The sequence below is a fragment of the Culex quinquefasciatus genome, chromosome 3 (genome assembly GCF_015732765.1).
Source record: "Culex quinquefasciatus strain JHB chromosome 3, VPISU_Cqui_1.0_pri_paternal, whole genome shotgun sequence".
Classification (NCBI taxonomy): Eukaryota; Metazoa; Arthropoda; class Insecta; order Diptera; family Culicidae; genus Culex; species Culex quinquefasciatus.
The window spans coordinates 178,512,457-178,534,285 of record NC_051863.1 but is presented as its reverse complement, the minus strand read 5'-3'; the positions used below and the strand labels follow the sequence as shown (position 1 = coordinate 178,534,285).

The 21,829-nt window shown below is 36.3% G+C and overlaps 1 protein-coding gene across 1 annotated transcript in view; it reads right to left on the bottom strand.

Annotated features, from left to right (window-relative positions):
- LOC6043968 (CD63 antigen) overlaps nucleotides 1-21,829 on the bottom strand; it is a 53,649-nt gene that overhangs the window by 11,786 nt on the left and 20,034 nt on the right. The window contains exons 2-4 of the mRNA XM_038263836.1: nucleotides 2,061-2,249; nucleotides 1,687-1,869; nucleotides 1,439-1,624 (exon numbers count right to left, since the gene is read on the bottom strand). Coding sequence (XP_038119764.1) covers nucleotides 1,439-1,624; nucleotides 1,687-1,869; nucleotides 2,061-2,249 — 558 coding nt within the window. The remainder of the gene's footprint in view (nucleotides 1-1,438; nucleotides 1,625-1,686; nucleotides 1,870-2,060; nucleotides 2,250-21,829) is intronic.

Sequence of the window (21,829 nt, the reverse complement as noted above, 5' to 3'; positions counted from 1 at the left end):
GGAAATTTTGAATTTTCGTTCATTCGCTCCTACAGGCCTGGGGAAAACATGTAGAAACTTCTAGGATGGCCAGAAATGAGCGGATTCGTCTGGAGAACAACTTTTCCTAAGTGACCAGGTCGATTCGTTCAACCCCATCGAGCTCAACGGCAATACATCCGGGGTTTTCGGAACCAACGGTTTTCCCCAGAAAAGCATCAAATTTTCCTTAGCATGCTATGAATGCTTGATGAAAACCGCGACGCCACGTGTCAAACAGCTACCTAAAAGGGGAACCACACCAGAACTTGATCTGAGAACTTTTCAAAATCCGTACCCACCCTAATGACCACCCTAATCACAAAACAAAAAATACGGGTTTAGTTATTTTGACCAAGGAACTTCCATGCCAAATTTGAGCCACACAGAACAAAACTGTTGTCAAACGAACGGGGTCACTTTTTAGTTTGACACCCCTTTTACACAAAGTTCACACAGACTACCAAATGTTTGTTTTGATAGTGTTCGTAAGCGCCGTGCAAAAAGTGACAGTTCGTCACTTTTTAGTTTGACTTTGGCCAGCCAACGGGTTACACACTAAAAAAGTGTCAAACGAAAAAGTGACCAATCACCGGGGTTGAGTGTAATATTACATCTGGGAATGGTGTCAGATTTTGTGTCAAAGTTAAATTTGCATCAGTTGTTGTTGAATTTAACATTTTTACATATTTTTTAGGGTGAAATGACTTACAGAAGGGAAATATTCAACCAACCAAAATTTCAACCATTCAAAATACGACTTTTTTATGTGTATTTTTTTCCTCTCAAAGCCTGCATGCTCAAAAAGGCTATTTTGGTGAAGATTCTCCAATTTTCGATGAACAATTTATTTATTTTCTAAAATATGTTTGTTGCTTTCTTGTAAATCAACACCTATATTAAACATGATAGATTAAATATTGTTATGAAGGACTAAAAAAAAGTTATTCCAAATCTCGTTGATTTCATTTGCAAAAAAATGAAATTGACCATTGTAACGATAATTTTCCCACTATGCCCCCAGCCTCAAGCCGTGAGAGATTGGGGTCTGCTAAAATTTTCAACCCATCACCGTACAACGGATGTTCATTAATCTTACCCGCTCGGCTCCGCTCGGCAAGCAACTTCTCATCAGACATGTCGCTAATAGTTTGTCACAACAAAGAGTCCAACACTTTGTCCTACAGGCAAGAACAACGCACGTGCGCGCTTCTCGTTTCAACACATTTGATTCATGAAGTTCCCCAACCTCCCCTACACCTTGATGATTAATGCCTCTAATTAGCTTGCGCGAGGCCAGATTTTTCCCCGCCAGTTATTTCAAACAATCCAGATTTCAAGCTGGCCCAATTAGCCAAACGGTCACACCAAGTGTCACAATAAGTAAGCAATCAATCGATGCGTTCGTCGGAGTACTAACCTGTATTAGGGCAGCCACGATGGCCACGATTGCCACCCGAATCATGTTGGCTTCCATGCCTTTGACCAGCAAGTGCATACAACCGACGTTGTACAGCTTGTTGTTAATCGAGTCGAAGCAGGACGTTGGAATGTCCCTTTTCCTGTTGCTGTAGTCGTGTATACTACTGTAGCCGCAGCATTGGTACTAAAAATTGACAATCGAAATTAAGAAAATCATCCTTTCTAAAATCCCGCCAAAAATCTCACATCTCGCTGCAACCGGTTCCAGATGTGCGTCTTGTCCGTGCTGGCCCCATCCGTCGAGATGAACTGGTGAAAGCTGGACTCGATGGCCAGTTCGGCCGGAGTGATGAGCTGGTGCTTCGCGGCTACGGCCCATCCGCTGATCAGAAATTGAACCACGATTAGGGCCACCAGGAAGGCGCAGAACTGTTGAGCGATAAATTAGTGACGAGTTAATTGGGTATTATCAGAAAAGTCAACTTCGTAAAATTCGATTAGTCGAGGTATTTTGGGTGTGATTTGAGACAGACGTGCTAATAACAACACAACGGTTGAGTCACCACTTAAGATGAGTTTGTGATCGTCAAATTTGGAATGATAATTCATAAAATACTCACCGTCCCCAGGTAGCATCGATGCTTCTTGCTCGTCGAAGTCCACCCCAGATAGCAGAGCAGCTGGGACACCAAGCCGAGCGCTATAATCAATCCAAAGGGTTCCCAAAATTGGTTGTTCACCAGGCCGGAGTACTGCCGGTGAGTCCATAGCAGGAACGCTCCTATCACCAGCTGGGCGCCACCACAAATCTGAAAGAACAGGAACGGAACGGAAGGAAAAGGGTGGAAGTTTAGTTTAATGGTAAGTAGGTGAGGTTTAATGGACTGGCCAGTTTAGTGGAGTACTAATTACTAAAATTGAGGCCATGTGCGTTGCACTATACTTCTGCCCGTTGATGCATTTTAAGCTTAAGTAAACTTCTGCATCGCGGCAGATTGGTAGGAAGAATACTGTTCAGTGGAGGGATCTTGTCTTCAAGTCATTTGAATAGATCGAAATAGACTAACAACTCCATTTTACGGTACTTGTTGTGCCGGACGCGATTTGATGCGATTTTACACATCGTAAATGTTTGTTAGCAGCTGTTTCAACGGGGAATACTCGCGAGTTTCCTGGTACACATTTTACACGAATATTTTTCGGTAAACCTCCAACCCTTTTCCCTTCAAAAGTCGACGACGCACCACGAGATAATTAAAACTCCATAAATTCGTACATCATCGTCTCGCCCACGTGTAGTACAACCCAGATAACATAAACATGCCCTGGACCCGGGGTCGACTGTAGAGAAGGAGACTTGCCCAGTTTTTGAATACAGTGGTTAGTGACTTCACACCGCCATCTGACAACCGAATCTAAAATGACTAACCGCCAACAGATTAGATAAACATTCTGGGTGGTGGTGCTGTCGTCTGGCACCGCAAACCAAACACGGACGACCTTTGGGAGATTCGTGGTTTTTATGTTTGATTGATCTTCCTGGAGATTCCTGACGAGAAATGTGCAGAGTCAAGGTCGTCCCGAGGTGGAGCGCTTCTTTATTTATAGACAAAACAATCACCGACTTAGTCGGAATCCGATTTCGAAATCGCAGCTTCACAAAGCAAAATGAGGCGAACACATAAACTAAGAAAACCCCGATTCGCAATCTGATCAATATGAAAACCCAATTTAGTAGCTGATTACCATACCGTACACTTTATGGCCGGGACAAATCTCGAATCGTTCTGGTGTGTGGCGTTTTTTTTTCTTCAGCTCAGCTTTACATTTATTTTATTTGCGCGCCAGAGAGCAAAATAATCGCTTCACGGATCAACAGTTCACCCAGCAGCAGCAGTGTGTGCTCCGAAGGGAGTTTTTATGCAAATAATATGCTACCATTCAAGTCTTATAGCCGCAGCAGTTGTCATGTCAGACGACAAACGCGGTTATATTGGACATGTCAAGTATACTAACTAAAACGATGGGTAAGGAAGGGTAATTAGGACTTAAAAAAAAGTAATAATCTAAAAACAAAATTAAAATAAGCTATGGCACAAGTTGGTCAAAATTCATTTGACACTGTTGTTAATTTTTCGAAAAAATCGTGATTTTCAAAAACAAGTTGAAACATTTATCCAGATTTTAAAGCGAAGATGGCGTCACGAACCCGAGCAGGGGTAAATAACACGGGAATACCAAATTTTGGTATTACTTGAGCAAATAACAGCGACCAAAATGTGCCCTTGTTTGCCCAGTAATAGATGGTAAAATACCATGAAATCATACCAAAGTATTGTATGTGGAAGGGCACAACAATACCAAACCATGTTATTCCAAGGGTAAAATAATACCTCAAAATAGAACCATTTCAATACCAAGTTGAGGTCTTCTGGATTTTGGAACATTGCTTGAATACCAAAACTTGGTATTGCCATGGTTTTATTTTTAGGTATTCCCGCGCCCTTGGAAAATCATATTTTGGTATTCCTGTGGTCTTCCACATACATGATTTTGGTATGATTTGATGGTATTTTACCATCTATTACTGGGCAATCAAGATCACATTTTGGTCGCTGATATTTGCACAAGTAATACCAAAATTTGGTATTTTCATACCATTTTTAGTGCAGCAGTTGCAGTTAGTGAAAAAACGGAAATGATCCATATGCAACAGCCAAATCTACTCACCTGATGATTCCATGTTGTTCTTAGTGATATTCTTCACCACACCGAATGCATTTGTCATTGATGAACGGCCTGTGCATGAAGTTCTTGAAGATTCTGAAAAATAACAAGATTGAAAAATAAGTGTTATTAAAATAAAACTGGATTGAAATTCACCAAAATTCAATAATCTTTCGATTGACTCGTTTTTCAAAGTATTTGGTTTTTTTTTTCAAGTCATTTTAGCGCAAAATTTATTATCTTGTCCAAATTGGTAAAAAAAAATCCCATAGTTTCAGAGAAAATTGATGAAACCTTTCAATACCAAAATAATACCATTATGTGCCATCCTGACTTAGAAAATTTTCCACAATTTCAAGTCATTTCTGTAGGGGGTATATCAAAAATGTTAAAAATCAAGTTCGAAATTTCCGGTTTTCAATGAAGAAAGCATTCGCTTTGAGACATCATTTTAGTGCAAAATTAATTATTTTGTCAAAATTGGTCAAAATTTTCCCATAGTTTCAGACGAATTTGATAAAACACTTTAATACCAAAATAATACCAAAATGTACCATCCTGACTTAGAAAATTTTCCACAATTTCAAGTCATTTCTTTAGGGGGTATATCAAAAATGTTTAAAATCAAGTTTGAAATTTCCGGTTTTCAATGAAGGTATTCGCTTTGAGACATAATTTTAGCGCAAAATTAATTATTTTGTCAAAATTGGTCAACATTTTCCCATAGTTTCAGAGGAATTTGATAAAACACTGTAATACCAAAAGAATACCAATATGTGGTGTTCGACCATTGACAAATTCTGCAATTTTGCAATATCAAAACAATACCTTAAATTGGTATGATACCACATTTTGCTTTTGCATAATCCTCAAGACAAATTTTATAGGGTCCAGGAATAGCAAAATTTGGTATTGATACCAGAGAAAGGTATTATTACGCATTTCCCTTGTTATTTACCCATGCTCGGGAATGGTGCACGCCCAAAATGTCAAAATCGCGCAATGTTACCAACAAAAGAAAAAAAATGTAGCTGTCATGCCGTGGCCTACTTTTTTGTATTGCTGGTACCACTGCGTGTTTTTGACATTTCGGGAGTGCACCATTCGTAACGCCATGAATTCATGATCAAGCTTGAACATCTCTGAAAATAAAAACAGCAATTTTCTACCACGTCAAATGTAGGGTTGATTTGAAAATTTTGAAAAAAAAAATATTTTAAGAATCGGAAAATTGTGACGATATCAAAATTTCTGTATCTTTCTTTTCGATCGCAAATTTGATTTTTGATTTTTAATTTTTGATTTTTCATTTAAAATTTAAAAATTTAAAAATAGAGTTGAAAAGTTTGACTTTTGTCTCAGAGTTTTCAAAAACAAAGATTTTTTTTTAAATTGGCAACACTGTCAAATTTATATTGACCACCATGTGCCATAGCTTGACAGATGACAGTTTTTGTCATCTAAAACTTATAAAAAAATCTGAATTCTAAAAAAATATTATTTTGAGTGAATTTTGAATTGAAAAATGTATATATTTTAAAATGAAACATTTTTTATTGTGAAGTACCTCAGGGGACCATCCATAAACCACGTGGACACTTTTTTTGAAAATCTCAACCCCCCCCCCCCCCTTCGTGGACAATTGTCCATACAAAAAACTGCTTTGTATGGAGCGTGGACAATCGCCCTACTCCCCCACCCCTAAAGGTTCCACGTGGTTTATGGATGATCCCCAGCAACTATGGAACAAGTTTTCATTGTAGAAAAATTAAATTGTTATGTAGCTTTCTTTTCTACTCAATTATAATATTTAAAAAAAACCTTTTCAAAATTAAAGATTGAATATAAGTTTCTGTAAAATGCTTCCGAAATATTTATTTCACCAAAAATATCAATAAAAATACATTAATCTAAATTTCTAGCCTTATCTTCAAAGTTTTAAAGGTATAACAAAATGCGATTCGCGTCATAACAGTCATGCTAAAATCACGAATTTGCAAAATGTCCAAAATGTGATAAAAATATTTAGTTTTTGAAAAAAATTTCATCTTTTAAAATGTAATTCAGTATTTGAAAAAAGATTTTCCAAATTTGTGATTGAACATTTTAATTGTTAGCAAAATTTATTTTTCAATTTTTGAAGGGGATATTCTTCAAATAAGTTTTATTTTATGAAATTGAAAATTGGGTCGAAAATTTACTTTTATACGAGCAGTAGGTTAAACTGAAAAATGTGTTATTCATATTTTTTGCTTTTTCTGCAAAGCAAATAAAATTGGTACAAATATTCTGAAAAATTCCAAATGGACAGCAATTGACATCATTTTTGATGTTTAAAAGTAAATTACTTCGAAACTCAAGCACTTTATCAAAATTTCGAATTCAAATTGAAATAGGTGAACTCTACAGTTTGTTTTGAAAGGTCCTTTAAGTTTTTCGGATTTTTTTGAATAAAACTCTGAAAAATAATTTAGTTTATAAAATTAAAAACAATTGAAAACAATAATGATTAAAAATATGCAAAAGACAGATCTTGAAATATTCAAAGAAACATAATGCCAAAAAAATAAAAGTTCAAATTACAGTTTAAGGTTTTAACATTCCAATGAAAAAGGTGTATTAACTGGTTCAGTTGTTTTACAATTATTAGTTTTCAAAAATCATTGATTTTGACCAAAAATTAAAAAAGACGCAAAAAAAACTTAATGTTTTAATATTTTTTATTTTTATTTGCGGTACTTAACATTGAAAATTAACAAAAATTCTAAAAAAATATATCATAAATATAGCGTCCGATTTTCCCGGGTTTTGAATTTCCCGGGAAACGGGAAAAATATTTTTCAAATCCCGGGAACTCCCGGGATCCCTCGAAATTTTTTAAACAGTCAAAAAATCTATGTGTTCATTAAATTTGTTATGTTTTTCAAGCTTACAATCATAGAATTAGCTCAATACTGTTTATTGGTGATAATCTTTACTTCAATCTGAACAAGAACAGCAGTTTATAGTAAGTTTAAAAATATTAAAAATTGTTGTTTTTTGTTCTTTGTTATGCTTCGGATTTTTAATGAACCTTAATTTCTAATCCAATGTGATTCAAATTATTTCATGTTGATAATCATACAATTCTTATTAATATATTTCTTTTATATTTTTATATGAAATGACTACAAAAGCTAAAATATTTCATTGAAACTATAAAAAAAAACTAAAAACCAAAACAGATAGAATGAAACCATTAAATGTAAGGTTTTTGACAAGTTTAGAATTTCCTGTTTTTTTTATAAAACATATTTTACAAACTATCTTTAAGTCACTACCGCCAACTGGGGGAAATCGGGACTGCAGTCTGAATAGGTACAGGATAATATACACAGAAAAAAAATCATGGTAATATTACATCTGGGAAGGGGTACATCCTTTATGTCAGAAAAAAGGTTTAATTTTACCTCTGGAAATGTGTAATTTTACCACTTTTCTGGTGTAATGTCTCTTTTTCAGTCTAAATTGAGGTAAAACTACATCATAAAAGAGGTGATATTCAACCTTCCAAAATTACAGCTTCCAAATTTACATTATTTTTTCTGTGTATTTGAGCAATAAATTTGAAAATTGGTGCACTAATTGTTTTGTTGATTAAGAAAACTTCAGAACATTATGCTGTCTTAATTCGTTACTATTGTCCCAATTTGCTCCAGATGCCGATGTCTGATGAAAAATAATTAAATATGTTTTTTCAAGTTTAAAATCATCATTAAAAGTAAATTTTAAAAAAAATAAATAAAATTTAATGGAAAATATTCAAAGCGCTAGGCATTTTGCGGATCCGTAAACTAAAATTTTAATAATTTTCACTTATAAGCCAAATAAATATTGATATATGCCGAATACAAATTTGCTAATGCCTTAAAATTGTTATCGATTACTAAGTATTCAACTGTTCATCTATTTCCACAACCTAATCTGATTTTTCAGACCAAAAAATGTTTTTTTTTTTCAATTTCGGGAATTCCCGGGACAAAATATCAAAAATCCCGGGATTTGGGAATTCCCGGTTTAGGGAAAATTCCGGGATTTTTGTCCCGGGAATTCCCGGAATGGACACACTAGATATAAATTTTTGTTCCCTGTTTTTCGTGCCAATATTGAAAGAGAGGGCGATATAAACTATAAAAAATATTCAAATAAAATCAAAGTATTTTTCAAATATATTGGTGAAAACTGCTCTCAATTATGCTTATTCTATTAAGACTGTTGTCCCGATTTTTTTTACAGAAGACGGCATCTTTTTTATGCAGCGAAACATTCATTCTCGATTTTTAAAGATGTTCAGAGATATTTAAAATAGTTATCTCATTTTCCTGGAAATTTCACATTTAGGAAAATTGGTCAACACGAGCATATGTCATCAAATACCCTTGCAATGCATACCGTCATCAGGGGTGACATTGGCAGAAATTTATATGACCCAACCTCACCCCTAGACCCAATGTTCCTCCTGATGACGGTACTGGAATGATTGCTAAAAATATATCTAAATTGCTAGTCCTACCGAAATTGCATTCCTCAACCCTTTCTAAAACAACCCCAGATGTGGATTAAATGCTCCGAAGCACAGAGAGTCCATTTATCTCGTCTCCAACCGTCGGAGATCGAAATCACTCCGCAGCATCCAGCACAGTTCATCCATCTCGTTTGTGGAGATTTTTGGCCTGCCAAAGCCGTTTGAATTTCGCATTCGCGTCTTATTTCGCGACACTATCTACATGCTAATACATATTCTACGCGCCTGCCCCAAGTCGGCTCCCATCGTGTGTGATGGGTTTTAGGATTATGTTGTTTTTTTGCTCTCTCCTCATTTTCAGATTTATTGGAGCATATGGAGCACTTGGGACGGGGAATATCTCTGGGCTTGACATATTTTTCTTGTCTTTCTTTTCTTTTTTTGCACCCTGAGTGGCTACTTGTTCTGGTGCCCAGGTCGTTTGAAATTGTGTGTTAAACATATATGTGTAAGATTCTGGCTGGTTCTGGTGGCTTCTGATGCTGGAGCTTTGCTCATGGTTGGCAGAACCCGTCAGGGCCCCAGCAACTCATGGTCGTCACGTAACCACGCCGTAAGTGTACTGCGCTGCTGCTAATTGGTGTAGATTTGAATGGATGAAGTGACATGGGCTCTGCTGTGCTGCCTGCCTGTGCTGGTGCTGCTGCTGCTGGAAAAGCTTTATGAATTCTGTGGGCACCGTCATCATCTCCCCATTAAGTGAAGGCTTTTTTAATAGGATGAAAGTCAGAGTTTTCTTTTTTGTATTTTGCGTTGGATTTGCGAAGCGTGAAATTTTGTTTTGTGAAATTTTTAGGGCGTATTTTTCTATAATTCATCTTTCACCAGCAACGATCTGTAATTTGGTTTAAGTTCATTTAATCAGTTCGTCAAATAATTTTTCAGACATCTTGGGAAAAGATTTTCTGATCGATACGGTCACTTCAGCTTAGTTTATGGTGGTGATGAGGACAATCAATAAAAAAATATTTACACTGTAAAAATTATGTTTATTGTTTCAATCAACTGTTTTCACTTCAGGTAAAAGCGCTAACAATAGTATTTTATATTTTTTAATTGGCCGTAAATACTTCAATTTCCTTTAAAATAATAACTTTCTAATTATAAGCCCAATTTTCTAAATGTTGAATCAAAACATTACTACAGTAATGCTGTATCAAACATTTGCAAAATATCAGAGAATGTATGGAAAAAAAACTCCTTTACTTTGACGTCTCTTACCGATCTGTCGTCCCAAAAATTCGAAATTTGCAAAAGAGTAAAGAAAAGTGATTCACAATGCATATATAAGCGGCGTTATATGCAGTACAATGTATTCTAAAGAGATTATGATGGATTAGATAAGTTTTTTTTTTTTTCAATTAAAAATTGAATCTTAGTCAATATTTTTTTATACCCTGATTTTTGTAAAAAAGGGAAAAAAACTTGGCATAAAATTTGTGACAGCCATAGCCTTAATTAAAAAAAAATGTTATCATCTTTTTGTTTGCTTTCAAAGTCAAAAAATTAGTCGTATAAAAAATTATCAGCTATTTGATTAAAAATAGTTCTATAAATAAGTAGATTTTTTTGTGCAAATTTTAAAAGTACAAATTCCATATTTTTTTGTGATCGTGAATTTTACTAAAAAATAGGTTTCCGTGATTTTTTTGTTAATGTTTCGCTACTCTTTTTTCCATTTTAAGTATACGTTTGGGCAAAATATAAAATATTTTTTTAATCAATGAAATTAGAGTACCGTCAACTGGGGCGAATTGGGACAGCAGTTTTGACCATATTTTTGTTTTTTTTTTGGTTTCGGATAGAACAGACTCAGACCAACAAAATGTGTAAACCCATTTCCAAATTTAAATCCTGTAAGTGCTATAAACACTGCTGTCCCTATTCAGACTGTAGTCCCGATTCACCCCAGATGCGGTACTACATTTTTGTGCACTGTATTTTTTTTTTACTTTGAACTTATATTTTTTAGCAATATCGGTGGAGAGTAAAGTGCTCAAACGCGGTTCGGTCATGCTCGTTCGTTGCTCGTGTTTGAAGTCAGTTTTAACAGTGAAAAACGCAAAATATCGGGTCAAAATTGTGTTTTAGTGTTGTGCAACTGGTTTTTTAGTGCAGTCGAAAAGGATTTTTCGTAGCATCTGCTAGAAAAACGCGATAATCTAATGATTTAACAAGCCGAAGATTAGATTTTGCGGGGCTGCCATATTGATTTTGCTTTCAACGAGCCGAGGCTTCTCGCGAGTGTCTCTGTATTGTGAGAGAAGGGGAAGTTTGTTGCGTGGTGTTTGTGTAGAAGTGCTTAAGCCTCTTCCGCTGTGTACGATGAGCATCGCGTTTTTCTTTCTGACAGCATCGGCGAGAGGAGAGCGTTGTGTTGGTGTGTTTGTAGGGTTTTTTTGGTTTGCCGATGACACGTCTCGGAGGCGCGCTGCTGTGCAATCAAGGGGGGTGGGGGGGGATGTGCTCTGCGGTGGTGTTTATGGTGTGTTCGAGTGTGCAGCCACCCTTATGGAGTGTTGGCGCAGAATAAAGCGACAACACTGGCCTGCGGCGCAGCAGCGGCAGCTCGCCTTTGCTTTTACCCCATCCTGAGGAGTTCAGTCAGTCAGGAGTGGGAAACGGTGGGGTGTGGAGATGACAAGGAGTGTCGACGCAATCCTGTTTCGTCTGTGTGTTGTTGGTTTGAGCGAACGGGAGAAAGAGCGGTTATCGAGCCGAGCTGTGGCGAGTGGCCCGCTCACCGCTGTTACATGAAGAGGGTGCCAGGCCGAGAGGAGGTGATTTCGTGCAGCCGAGCCGGTGACGTTTCGCTATTTGGAGAAAAGGCGAGAGGCACGAGAAAAGCAGCTGTCTGAGGCAGAGAGAAGGGTTGGTCAAGGGAACGTTGACACAAGGTAAGATTGTTCTTTGCTGGACATGTATGGTTTAGGACTGTGGTATCTTTTGTTTTGAGGTGAGTTATGATTGTATTTATAAGCTATTTCGCGTTAGGCTGTAAATATTTTTCAAACTTTTTGTCTCTCCCCTCTCCCCCTTCAAAATCAAACAACTTTTACAGTGTAACGTTGAAATTGAATGTTGTAGTTTCAATTTTATAATTGTTTGCCCACCTCCCCCTACCCTTTTCGACAAGGGGACAAAAAACTTAGAAAAGTATTTACCAATATGCCTTATAGGATATTGATTAAATTGAATGATTTGAACTTTTTTGGAAGAATATTCATCGAATGCATGTTTTTCTGCAACTAAAGATCAAAGAAAACTGAAAGAAATTCAGAATTTTGGGGCTTACTGAATATTCCTCCAAAAAATTTTGAGTGACGCGAAACCATAATTTTCATTTCAATTCATTCGTATTTTTCCACCCACAGAGAGCGAGTTGTGGCGCTATAACCACGGCAAATAGTGTCCAGGGCATTCGCAGAAATTCGATGTCCCATCCTCGAGGGTCCCGGAGCACCAAAACTTCTTAGCATGGTGCTCCCAACGATTAATTGCCCAAACAAACAGGAACGTGAGCGGGGGATCCCCACGTTTCTTCCTCCCCTGTAGATTCAGAAATGTATTGCTGTTTGAACATTCGTGCTCAAACTCAATCCAATTCAACGAATCATCTTTGCGGTTAACTTTACGCAGTTGGCCTGGCCGCTTCGACGTTTGTGATGTTTCAATGCATTTTAATGCAATGGCGCACTGCAAATGTTGATAATGACAAGAAGATGCTAGGCGTCAATCAACCTAAGGCATTCTCCAGGATGCCCTCGAAAGACTGGCTGCGCTAGGGTTAGATTAGATTAGATTAGATTAGATTAGACTTATATTTTTTAGCAATATCAATTTTTGAGACATTTGAAAATTATGGGTATAAAAAATAAAAAGCTTTTTTGTTTAAAGGAAAATTCAAATTCAAAATTGTAAAGGGTTCACTATCAAAAACATATGTTATCTAATTTTAAACTGATACATTTTCAGTTGCTTTTTTTTGTTTTTAAGACAATTTGATTTCAAGTTTTTGTCCCCTCTCTTTCAAAATTCTCCAAAGAGTTAGAGAGCAAAAAAATAACGCAAACATTAAAATTTCCGTTGAAAAAACTTGTACAACTGAATGTAAACTATTTAACGTCAAGCGTTATTTTTTGTAATTTGATCAAATAGATCATATCGTGCTTTCCATTTTATTAGGGCACAAAACTTTTGTAAACAAAGTGTATCCATCTCACACCTTATGCAAACTGTCATTTGAGTGAAAGGGATAAACTATTGTTTACAAAAGTTTTGTGCCCTTTTGAAATGTTAGGCTCCATATTTGGACTTTTTGGAAATTTCAATTTTAGGATCACAGATCGAAAAAAAGACATTAAACCGCAGGATTTTTTTTTCATAGTTTCATTGATATTTTGCAAACTTTCAGTAGTAGCATAACTGTTATAATGCACGCATAGAAATCCTGTTATCAAATCCGGTTATTTTGTGTTGTCGAATTTGACAATATTGAAATGTTTCCAAAATCGTCAACATTTCTTCCGATTTTGGGAACAATGCTGTTGATTTTGAAAACTTTTACAACGAAATCGGAAAAAGCTGCCGATTTTGGAAACATTTCAATGTTGATAAAATCAGGGGGGGGGCGACATCTATATCTCACTACAGGCAGCTCGTCCGTAGCCAACACAAGCTGTCAACTTTGGCACCAGAACAAAAGGGAAATGTCAACTTCGGCTCCAGCACAAAAGAACAGCTGTTCGTTACGGAACCAAAACAAAGCAACTGCGCACTGTAAAAAAATGTACAAAAACTGCAGGCATAAAATGGAAATAAAGTAATTATTGTTTTAATGTTAAATTTTACCGCAATGTACGTTTAAAAGTTAGTGTATGTTTGTGAGGTGATTTTTATCAATTTATTTGCATAATAAACTACTAAAGTTGGGATTATTAAACACACATCGGGCCGATGACCTCATTTAAAGTTGTACTTTTATCACATGAAACGTTTAACTTAACTACTGTGTAATTTGACTTTTACTACAGTAATTCTTATAACACAAATTGAATTATTAAAAAAAGAATTATTTTTGTTTTCAAGGTGCGCAGTTTGCGCGCGTTATCAATCTCAATCACCCAAGATGGCGGTCTTTAGCATCCCCCTGGATAAAATCGACAACACAGTGTTACCGGATTGACTTACAGGATTTCTATCCGTGTGTATTTTGTGAATGTGCACTTCGCTCGAAGTATTTCATTGTGTGAAACATAGTTTTAATCGATTAGAATTTCTATAGAAATCTTGCAAATTTTGCAATATTTTATTACCGTAAACTGGGGTCAATCGGGACACATGGGGCGAATTGGGACAGCAGTTTTAACCATGAAAGCACAATATTTTGATTTTTCTGGTTGGTTTCGGTTAGAACAGATTCAGACCAACAAAATGTGTACATCCATTTCCAAATTTAAAGGCTTTAAGTGCTTTAAAAACTGCTGTCCCTATTCAGACTGTAGTCCCGATTCGCCCCAGATTACGGTAATGTAAAATTTATATTGATAGATGACGTGACTAATTAAATCAAATGCATTTCAAGGTGATCATATTGAATAAAATCACAGCTTCACGCTCTAAATCACACTCCAACCTTTTCTCAACAAATTAATCCAATCCCGGCTGTTTGAAAACAAATCCACCAGTGTGTGGTATGCCTGTACGTATACATGTCAATATAATATTATTTCAATTTCAGTGCTAAACCAACAAACCACTTCCACACCTTAACCCCTCCACCCACATCGCAGGGCAGTAATAAGTTATTCGCACTGTCATCGAGGGGAGGGGGCTTGATCTCCTCCTCATCGCGACTTTCTGCTTCTGATCTCGAGAGTTTTTACTGAGGAGGGTCTCCAAATTGCGTGGTTTATTTGGTAGGTATCACTTCGAGCAACTCTCTACGTAATTTATGGCTGGGCCATCACTCTGGTTTACTAGGAATTGGCTCGCGAAGAGCGGAGTTCATAACATTTCAGTTTCGTTAGAAAAATAAACAAATTCGCGGCTGCATTAGCCATTTCCCGGTTATTCCAGGAAAGGGTCTTCCCCTTCGGGGAGTTCCCGGGGGTTATGTTGCTCTTTGCAGCGATTTACGATTTGATCCTCTTCTGGAAAGTCTCTTCAGAACATCTGAAGAAAGGTTTCAGACGATGAGTTGCTCTGGTTTTTATTTTTAGAAAAAATGCATAAATGTTAAACAAGTTCAACAATTGAGTCACGAAGTAGTATGCTCGGATGTTCGCTCGCTTGAACTCCAGCACGCTTGCAGAACTAATTTACTATTTATAATTAGTTTATTTTCAACATTTGTTTCTGATTCAAACGGCACCCCCTCCCTTGATAAACCACACACGTGTGACGTCGTCGACCAATAAGGCATTCGCCGTGCGTGGCCAGCCTAGCGTGGCCATTACGCGAATTTATGACCCGCCGATAGAGTTCAAGTTGGGCGGCGAATTCCTCGACGAACGATTTATCGGGCGATCCCCCTGCTAAATAGTGTAGTAGCTGTGCTGATGGGATGTAACTAATTTACGGTCGATTCTTCAAAATGTTGAACTGAAGAAAACGAGACCACGCAGACTGAATATCGTCATATAGGACGGGGTTGACTGCACCTCCGTCGGCATTAAAACGAGTGGTTAGTCGCGATTCTTTTCGGTTGGAGTTTCGCGGTTTGGTGCACTTGAGTTATTTTTGGTGGAGCCGATCGTAACGGGTTTAGAACGTGCCAAAAAACATATGTCCAGTTGGGAGACGAAATTTGTCTAACCAGAGTAAATGAAAAAGTTTCAATCTAGATCACCAATCGGTGCTAAATATCCCACACGTGAATTATGAGGAGGCCGTCAGCGTATTAGTGCAAACTTGTCCGAGGGGTGGAGAAGCCGTACCAGCTCAAAGCGTTATGATTTATTGAGACTGGGATTTACGAGTGGCGATTTGAAAAATGATGTTCCGTATTAATGCGGTCAGCTACTGGACTAGAGAAAATTTGCCGCCGAGCGGTGTTTTGTTGGCACAAGTCGTCCTAGTCAATATATTTTAAGTTTAATTTACTTGATTTTTATTTGATTTGATGCTAAATACTTTTAAAACTAAGCATTCAAAACAGGATTCATTGCATTGAATCAAAAAGGTGAAATAGAATCATGTTTCAAATTATGTTGAACAAGGTAACGTTTGCAAAGTATCTTTAAGTTTGAATGTTTTTTTTTTACAAAATGAATAAATAGTCTTCTAAATACTTTGAATAATCAGTTTTTTTTCAATTCAATTCGGTTTTATTGGTGAATAATCAAGATACAATCAATTCTTTTGCAATTCATAATAGAGTTTTGGAGTTCCTTACAGCTGTGTTAGCCGAGCCACGTAGCCCAGTGGTAACGCTTCCACCTCGTAAGCGGTAGATCGGGGTTCAAATCTCAGCTCGGACCAACACAACTGGTGATCTTTTCTCTTGTAGAATCGATTGCTTAGTAAAGGGAAGGTAGTGTATCGTCACAAACTGGACCTTATCACGACGACACCTTAGGGAGGCGACCTATGGAATGTTAACATTAACCTTAACATGTTAACATTAAGTTGAGAATGCAACTGCCACTGAATCCGCTTTGTAAATGCCGGCCCCGATACTCTTCACGGGTGTTCCCCTCAGGAACTGGGAAAGATTTACTTTTTTGAGCTGTGTGTTGCTTCATAAACCATTTTGGATCAATTATTTCTTTAACTAAGGCACTAACAAGAGCAAGAAAAATTTAAAAAAAAAACATGCTAAAATTATTGATCCTTTCACTGTAACTTGGATTTTGCCGCAGTTTTCTCTCGCAATTTTGACAAAAAGAATTCACAAAACTAGGCAACCGCTCGTTGTTTATTTACATTTTCTGTCGCAGTTTCCACCAAACTGGACTTTCGCACTTCAAAATTGCGAGTGACAGCTGGATAATAAGCGATTAACCTCGCCTCGCTTTGATCATTTTTGAGGAAATTCAAAACTTCCCAAGCCAACCTGACAAGTCGCAATAGTGCGATCAGTAACAATAATTTAAATTGCGCAATAATCTGTTTTTTTTTTAAAGAATGCATTCTGATATGAAATTTGTCATCAATCTATAATATTAACAGTGAATACCGTATTGACAAAGTAGTAAAGCATTAAGTTTATTTTAAGAATGATTGAATCTTTGACATCTTTGGATGCCATAGAACAACCTACCGACATAATACAGAAAAGATGTGTTTTCCTCCATATTTTTATTAGGATAATCGCATCAGATTTGGCCGTTGCGTGGGAAAACATTCTTAGTTCACAATAACATATTTATCAAATTTTAGTTGTAAATATTTTTGTCAGTAAATTACTACATAATAACCAACTATGTTTTATGGTACTTTTTTCAATCTTTAAACTATTTGAAATTATAACTCTGAAAAAATAAAAAATAACCGGCATTTAAAATTTTAACTTGTTTCACGTGACTTTTACAATGTTCAAAAAAATGTGTTATTATGCGAAATAAAATATGCAGTAATTTTTGTTATGTCCCAGATTAAGTGTAGATACATTTTACTGCCACTTAAAAGCTAATGGTTTAAGTTTACATCCAAAAATGGGTAAAATACAAAAAAAATCGAAAAAATACTGGAAAATATTAATAAACAGCAAATAGGCAAATGATCCGATTTACATTTGTAGAATATGCTTAACACTACCAACAAAAAACAAGATAAGGGCATATAAAAATACTAGAAATGGAGTAAAATCAAACAAAAAACAAGGGAATTAAAGTTTATCGTAGTACAAAAAGTTGCTTAAATAAAATGCCCTCAACAAAAAAAATAGGTTGTAGAGATTTACCTTGATTACTTGTAATAAAAATAAATTTAAGTCAATAAAAAAAGGAAGGTTGAACATATTATTTGTACGGTCAAGACTCGATAATCCAAAGTCCACGGAAAAAATCACTGCGGATAATCAAATTTTTAGAAAGTCGATCATGAAAAACATATCTTGTTTTTTATCTTTGAGTTCAAATTATTACCTAGAAAATGCTAAAATCGCTATCATTTATTTTTACTCAACTGTCGAAAATCGTGAGATATGTCATTTTATGAAAAGTTTATAAAGTTTTTCGAATCTGAAATAACCCAGAAGATTTTTTTTCATTTAGAACAAAAATTTCATTTTAAAATTACCTTTGCAGGGTGTCTTTTTGAAGTGTAACAATGTTGTACAAAGTTATAAAGCAGACAAAAATAAAAAATGTTTATACATAAACATAAGGGCTTTGTATGTAGTCTTCAAGAGTTAGCAGTATTTTACAAAGTTTATCGAAAAAGTGGTAATTTTGACCATTTATGACCAGAGCAATTCCAGCCCAAAACAGAAATTTTTGAGGTACATTTTTCTCGACCCTCTCCGATTTCAATGAAACTTTGCAGACATGTTATCCTAAGCTTATATAAACAATTTTTGTGTATAAGGAGCCAGGCGTAAGTGTTTAAAATATTTTTGTATTTCGTAATTTAAATATCGCTGTATCTCGAAGCCGTTGCTTCGTATCAAAAAGTGGTCGAAGACAAACTTGTAGGTAATTTGACGGGCTTTCTGAAAAAAAAACACTGAAACAAAAAAACAATCCACTTTTATGAGATTTTTTGATTTTTAAGTTTAAAAGTCAAATTTGAAGGTGAGCCCACGATTTTTTTTTCGTTCAATTTTTTTGTGAAAACAGCCTAAGATATTACAAAAAGACTCACGAAAAATGCAGGATATCTGTAAGCCCAAACATCCAATTGAAATGTGGTCAAAGACAAACTTATGGGAAATTGGACGAGCTTTCTAATAAAAATATTTTCGAGACTGTAAAATCAAATCTGCCATATAGAAATTGCCAAAAACCATCAAAACCCCTATTAGTTCAACATTTTTATTTTTAAAACCGCTGTAACTTCACAAGGATTGGAATCTAAAAAAATAAACAGCTTTTGAAACACAAATTAATTGTTCTACTTTATCATCTAAAAAATAATGTTTCTCTGACTCACGCTCGCTGAAACTACCGAAAAACTTAACTTATTTACCGGCAACGGCTTAATATATCATCATTCTTATTTTTTTCCTTTAAAGAACTGTATTATGAATCATTTTCAATGACACAAACAAAGAGCAAGTTCAATGCTTCGCAGCGGCATCCAAGTTCCAGATGTTTTCCGAATACACAAATTTACTATCCAAATGTTCTCAAGCCGCCATCGTATGGGGCAAATCTATAAACTCTTCTTATGATCAAGAGGAAGAAAGAGCATATCGCTCGCCCCATAAAGTCTGATGAGTTAGCTGTCGGTGAGTTTAGTCTGGTGGAAAAATCGCACGCGGAAAAATCCAAAGGTCGGCCCCGGGGATCGCGTGTTTGGAAAACTGATCTTGCTTTGTGGATATGGAATAACAGCCAGCCGGCCATTCAGAGCAGTCAGTACAAATATACTGATGTCCATCCGGGGGTTGTCTGAGAGCGGGAAACGCACTTCAACTCGACAGGTGAAACCTATCATCCGAGGGAGATTGAGGGAGGAAGCTTCACTGTTCCAGTTGTTGAGGGTCGAGCCGCCGTCCGTCGGCGGAATGTAAGATGATATCTTCCGCGTGAGATGCCAGCCAGGCCAAGGTGGTTCGTGTCACGAGATACTCGGTCCGACAGACAGTACACTATTTCACGACTTGCCAAACTCACTTTTTTTTTTCGTCGTTTTCTCAAAAGAAGCGGTTCCGTTTCAACAGAATCAACTAGTGACTGCTTTATTATGTGGTGAGTGGTTTAACTGAGATTAAACACATTGTTCAGAGTTGAGCCACGATGACAGAAGTTTCGTAACGTTTTCCTTTCTTTCTTTCTCGAGAACAAACCACTTGAAACGACTTAAAACGCACACTCAAAAGCATCATCATCAGGTAAATGCCGTTTCGACTTCGGGGGGATTGGCCCTGTCTCGATTAGATTAGGACGTTTCAAATCCCGCGAGGAAACACGACGGACAGGGCAGCTGACAGGGCAGTTTTAGTGGCACACTATATGACAAGTTCATTATCCGGACGAACGGCCAAAATTGGGACTATAATTAGATCCACACCCGACATCGAAAAAAAAAGCTATTTCCTTCATAATTACGTTACGATGTGATGACTTGGTTGACGTTATCGCGCTGGCGACATCAAAGTTTTTGCAAAATTTCGTTTGTTTTGTCACGTTTTTTGACCGAATCATTCACCTTGGCGTGATATCACTCCAATTCTAACCAACTATGATTCGTCCAATTTCGGTTGGAGGTGTTGGGTGGACCACCTTGCACATTTCAAGATATCCGTATAATAAATCAATTCACCTGTGAGGTACACCTACTTAATGTGTTTGTTGTGTGTACTATCTTGAGATGATAAGGACGAGCACGTTTGTGTTTTCTAGCGTGATAAGATGGAGAGATACACATTTAAAACGGTGGAATTTCATTTCGTACTAGACGTACTTTTTACTGATAGTAGAATCAGTGAAATGTGAAAAGGTTTGAGAATAGCATCAAGTGGGCTTTGTTATGTCGGTCAACCGATTCTATCAGAAAATATTATCTCGACAGTGAATCGGAACTCATAAGAAGAATCAGAAGGACAACATTGCTCATTATATTCGGCCATACACAATTTCCATTATTTTCATCAATATTTGATACAATTTTCAAGTTTAGCCAGGTATTATCATTAATTATCTGAGTAGGCAGTATTCATCATGTGAAAGGGGATTAAACATCCTAAAATTTTGGAGAAAGTTGCATTTTATTTTATTAAAACTTGAATATCTCTGCTTATATTTAACCAAACTGATACTTTTTCAAGGGAACTTGTTCTGCAATACGGGAGCGAATGACCCATAGGGTTAAAGTTCCCCCAATAAAATCAACAACAACAACTTGTTCTGCAAACTGTTCTCTCTTTTCTGAAATCCAATTAAGTCGAAAAAAATCTTCAGGAAAAATCTCTAGACCCCCCGACAAAATATTTCGATTTACTCCGCAAAATGTAGAGAAAGAGAACTACTTCCAAGGTGCCAAATATCGACTTGCCAACTTTTTTAAATTTTAAGTTCGTTCTACGAAACAAACCGTGGGTTAAGCTTATAAGCTTATAGTCATGACTTTCACAAGAAATAAAAGTCACGTTTTTACAAAAACGAAAATCAATGGTTATAACTTGAAAGCGGCGCCCGATATAAAATTTTATGACAGGTATTTTTTTTATTGGATTTAGTTTTACAACTAAGGCTGGTACAAATTTTATTTAAAGTTTTTGTCTCCCCGTCTTAAAAGTGGGCCCGAAAAATCTGGGGGCTTGTTATTTTAATATTTATTTTATATTTTATAAATTTGCCCCTTCTCGACCCCGGCCAGAGCCAAGGGACAACAACTTTGAAAAATATTTGCATCGGCCTTTAATTAAATCAAAAACAAATTTTGATTTTTTCTCGTTTTTCAAAAATAATTAAAAAATGGCAACACTTCCAAATGCGTTTTTACCAACTTCCAACTGAGAATTTTGTTTCGAGCCTCGAGTCTATCTGGCTCGAGATCAAATCTGGATCGAGTCGAGGCTCGAGCCAAAATTCTCAGTAGGTTGTGTCACAGCTCAAAAGATGCCATTTTTGTCATCTAAAACATTTTCGTGTATTCGTGTCTAAGAATTGCTCACCAAAAATATGTATATATTTGTGATAAAAAGTGTTTTTGCAAATATTAATTGGCAATAAATTGTTAATGGTTTACTTATTTTTCGAATTTTGCCAAAGACCTCGATTTCAAATTCAAAACGTTGGAATTTCACGGCAATATCACGGTACATGATACTTCCAACCTAATTTTACTGAGATTTCTGAAATTTAATATTAAAACGAAGTACATCCTTTAATATCTTAAAAATCACAACTTATCGATGAATTCACCAAAAGTAGAAGTAGTGAAATAAGAGATACTAAATTTCTCAAATGCTTTTCAAGAATAGGGAAA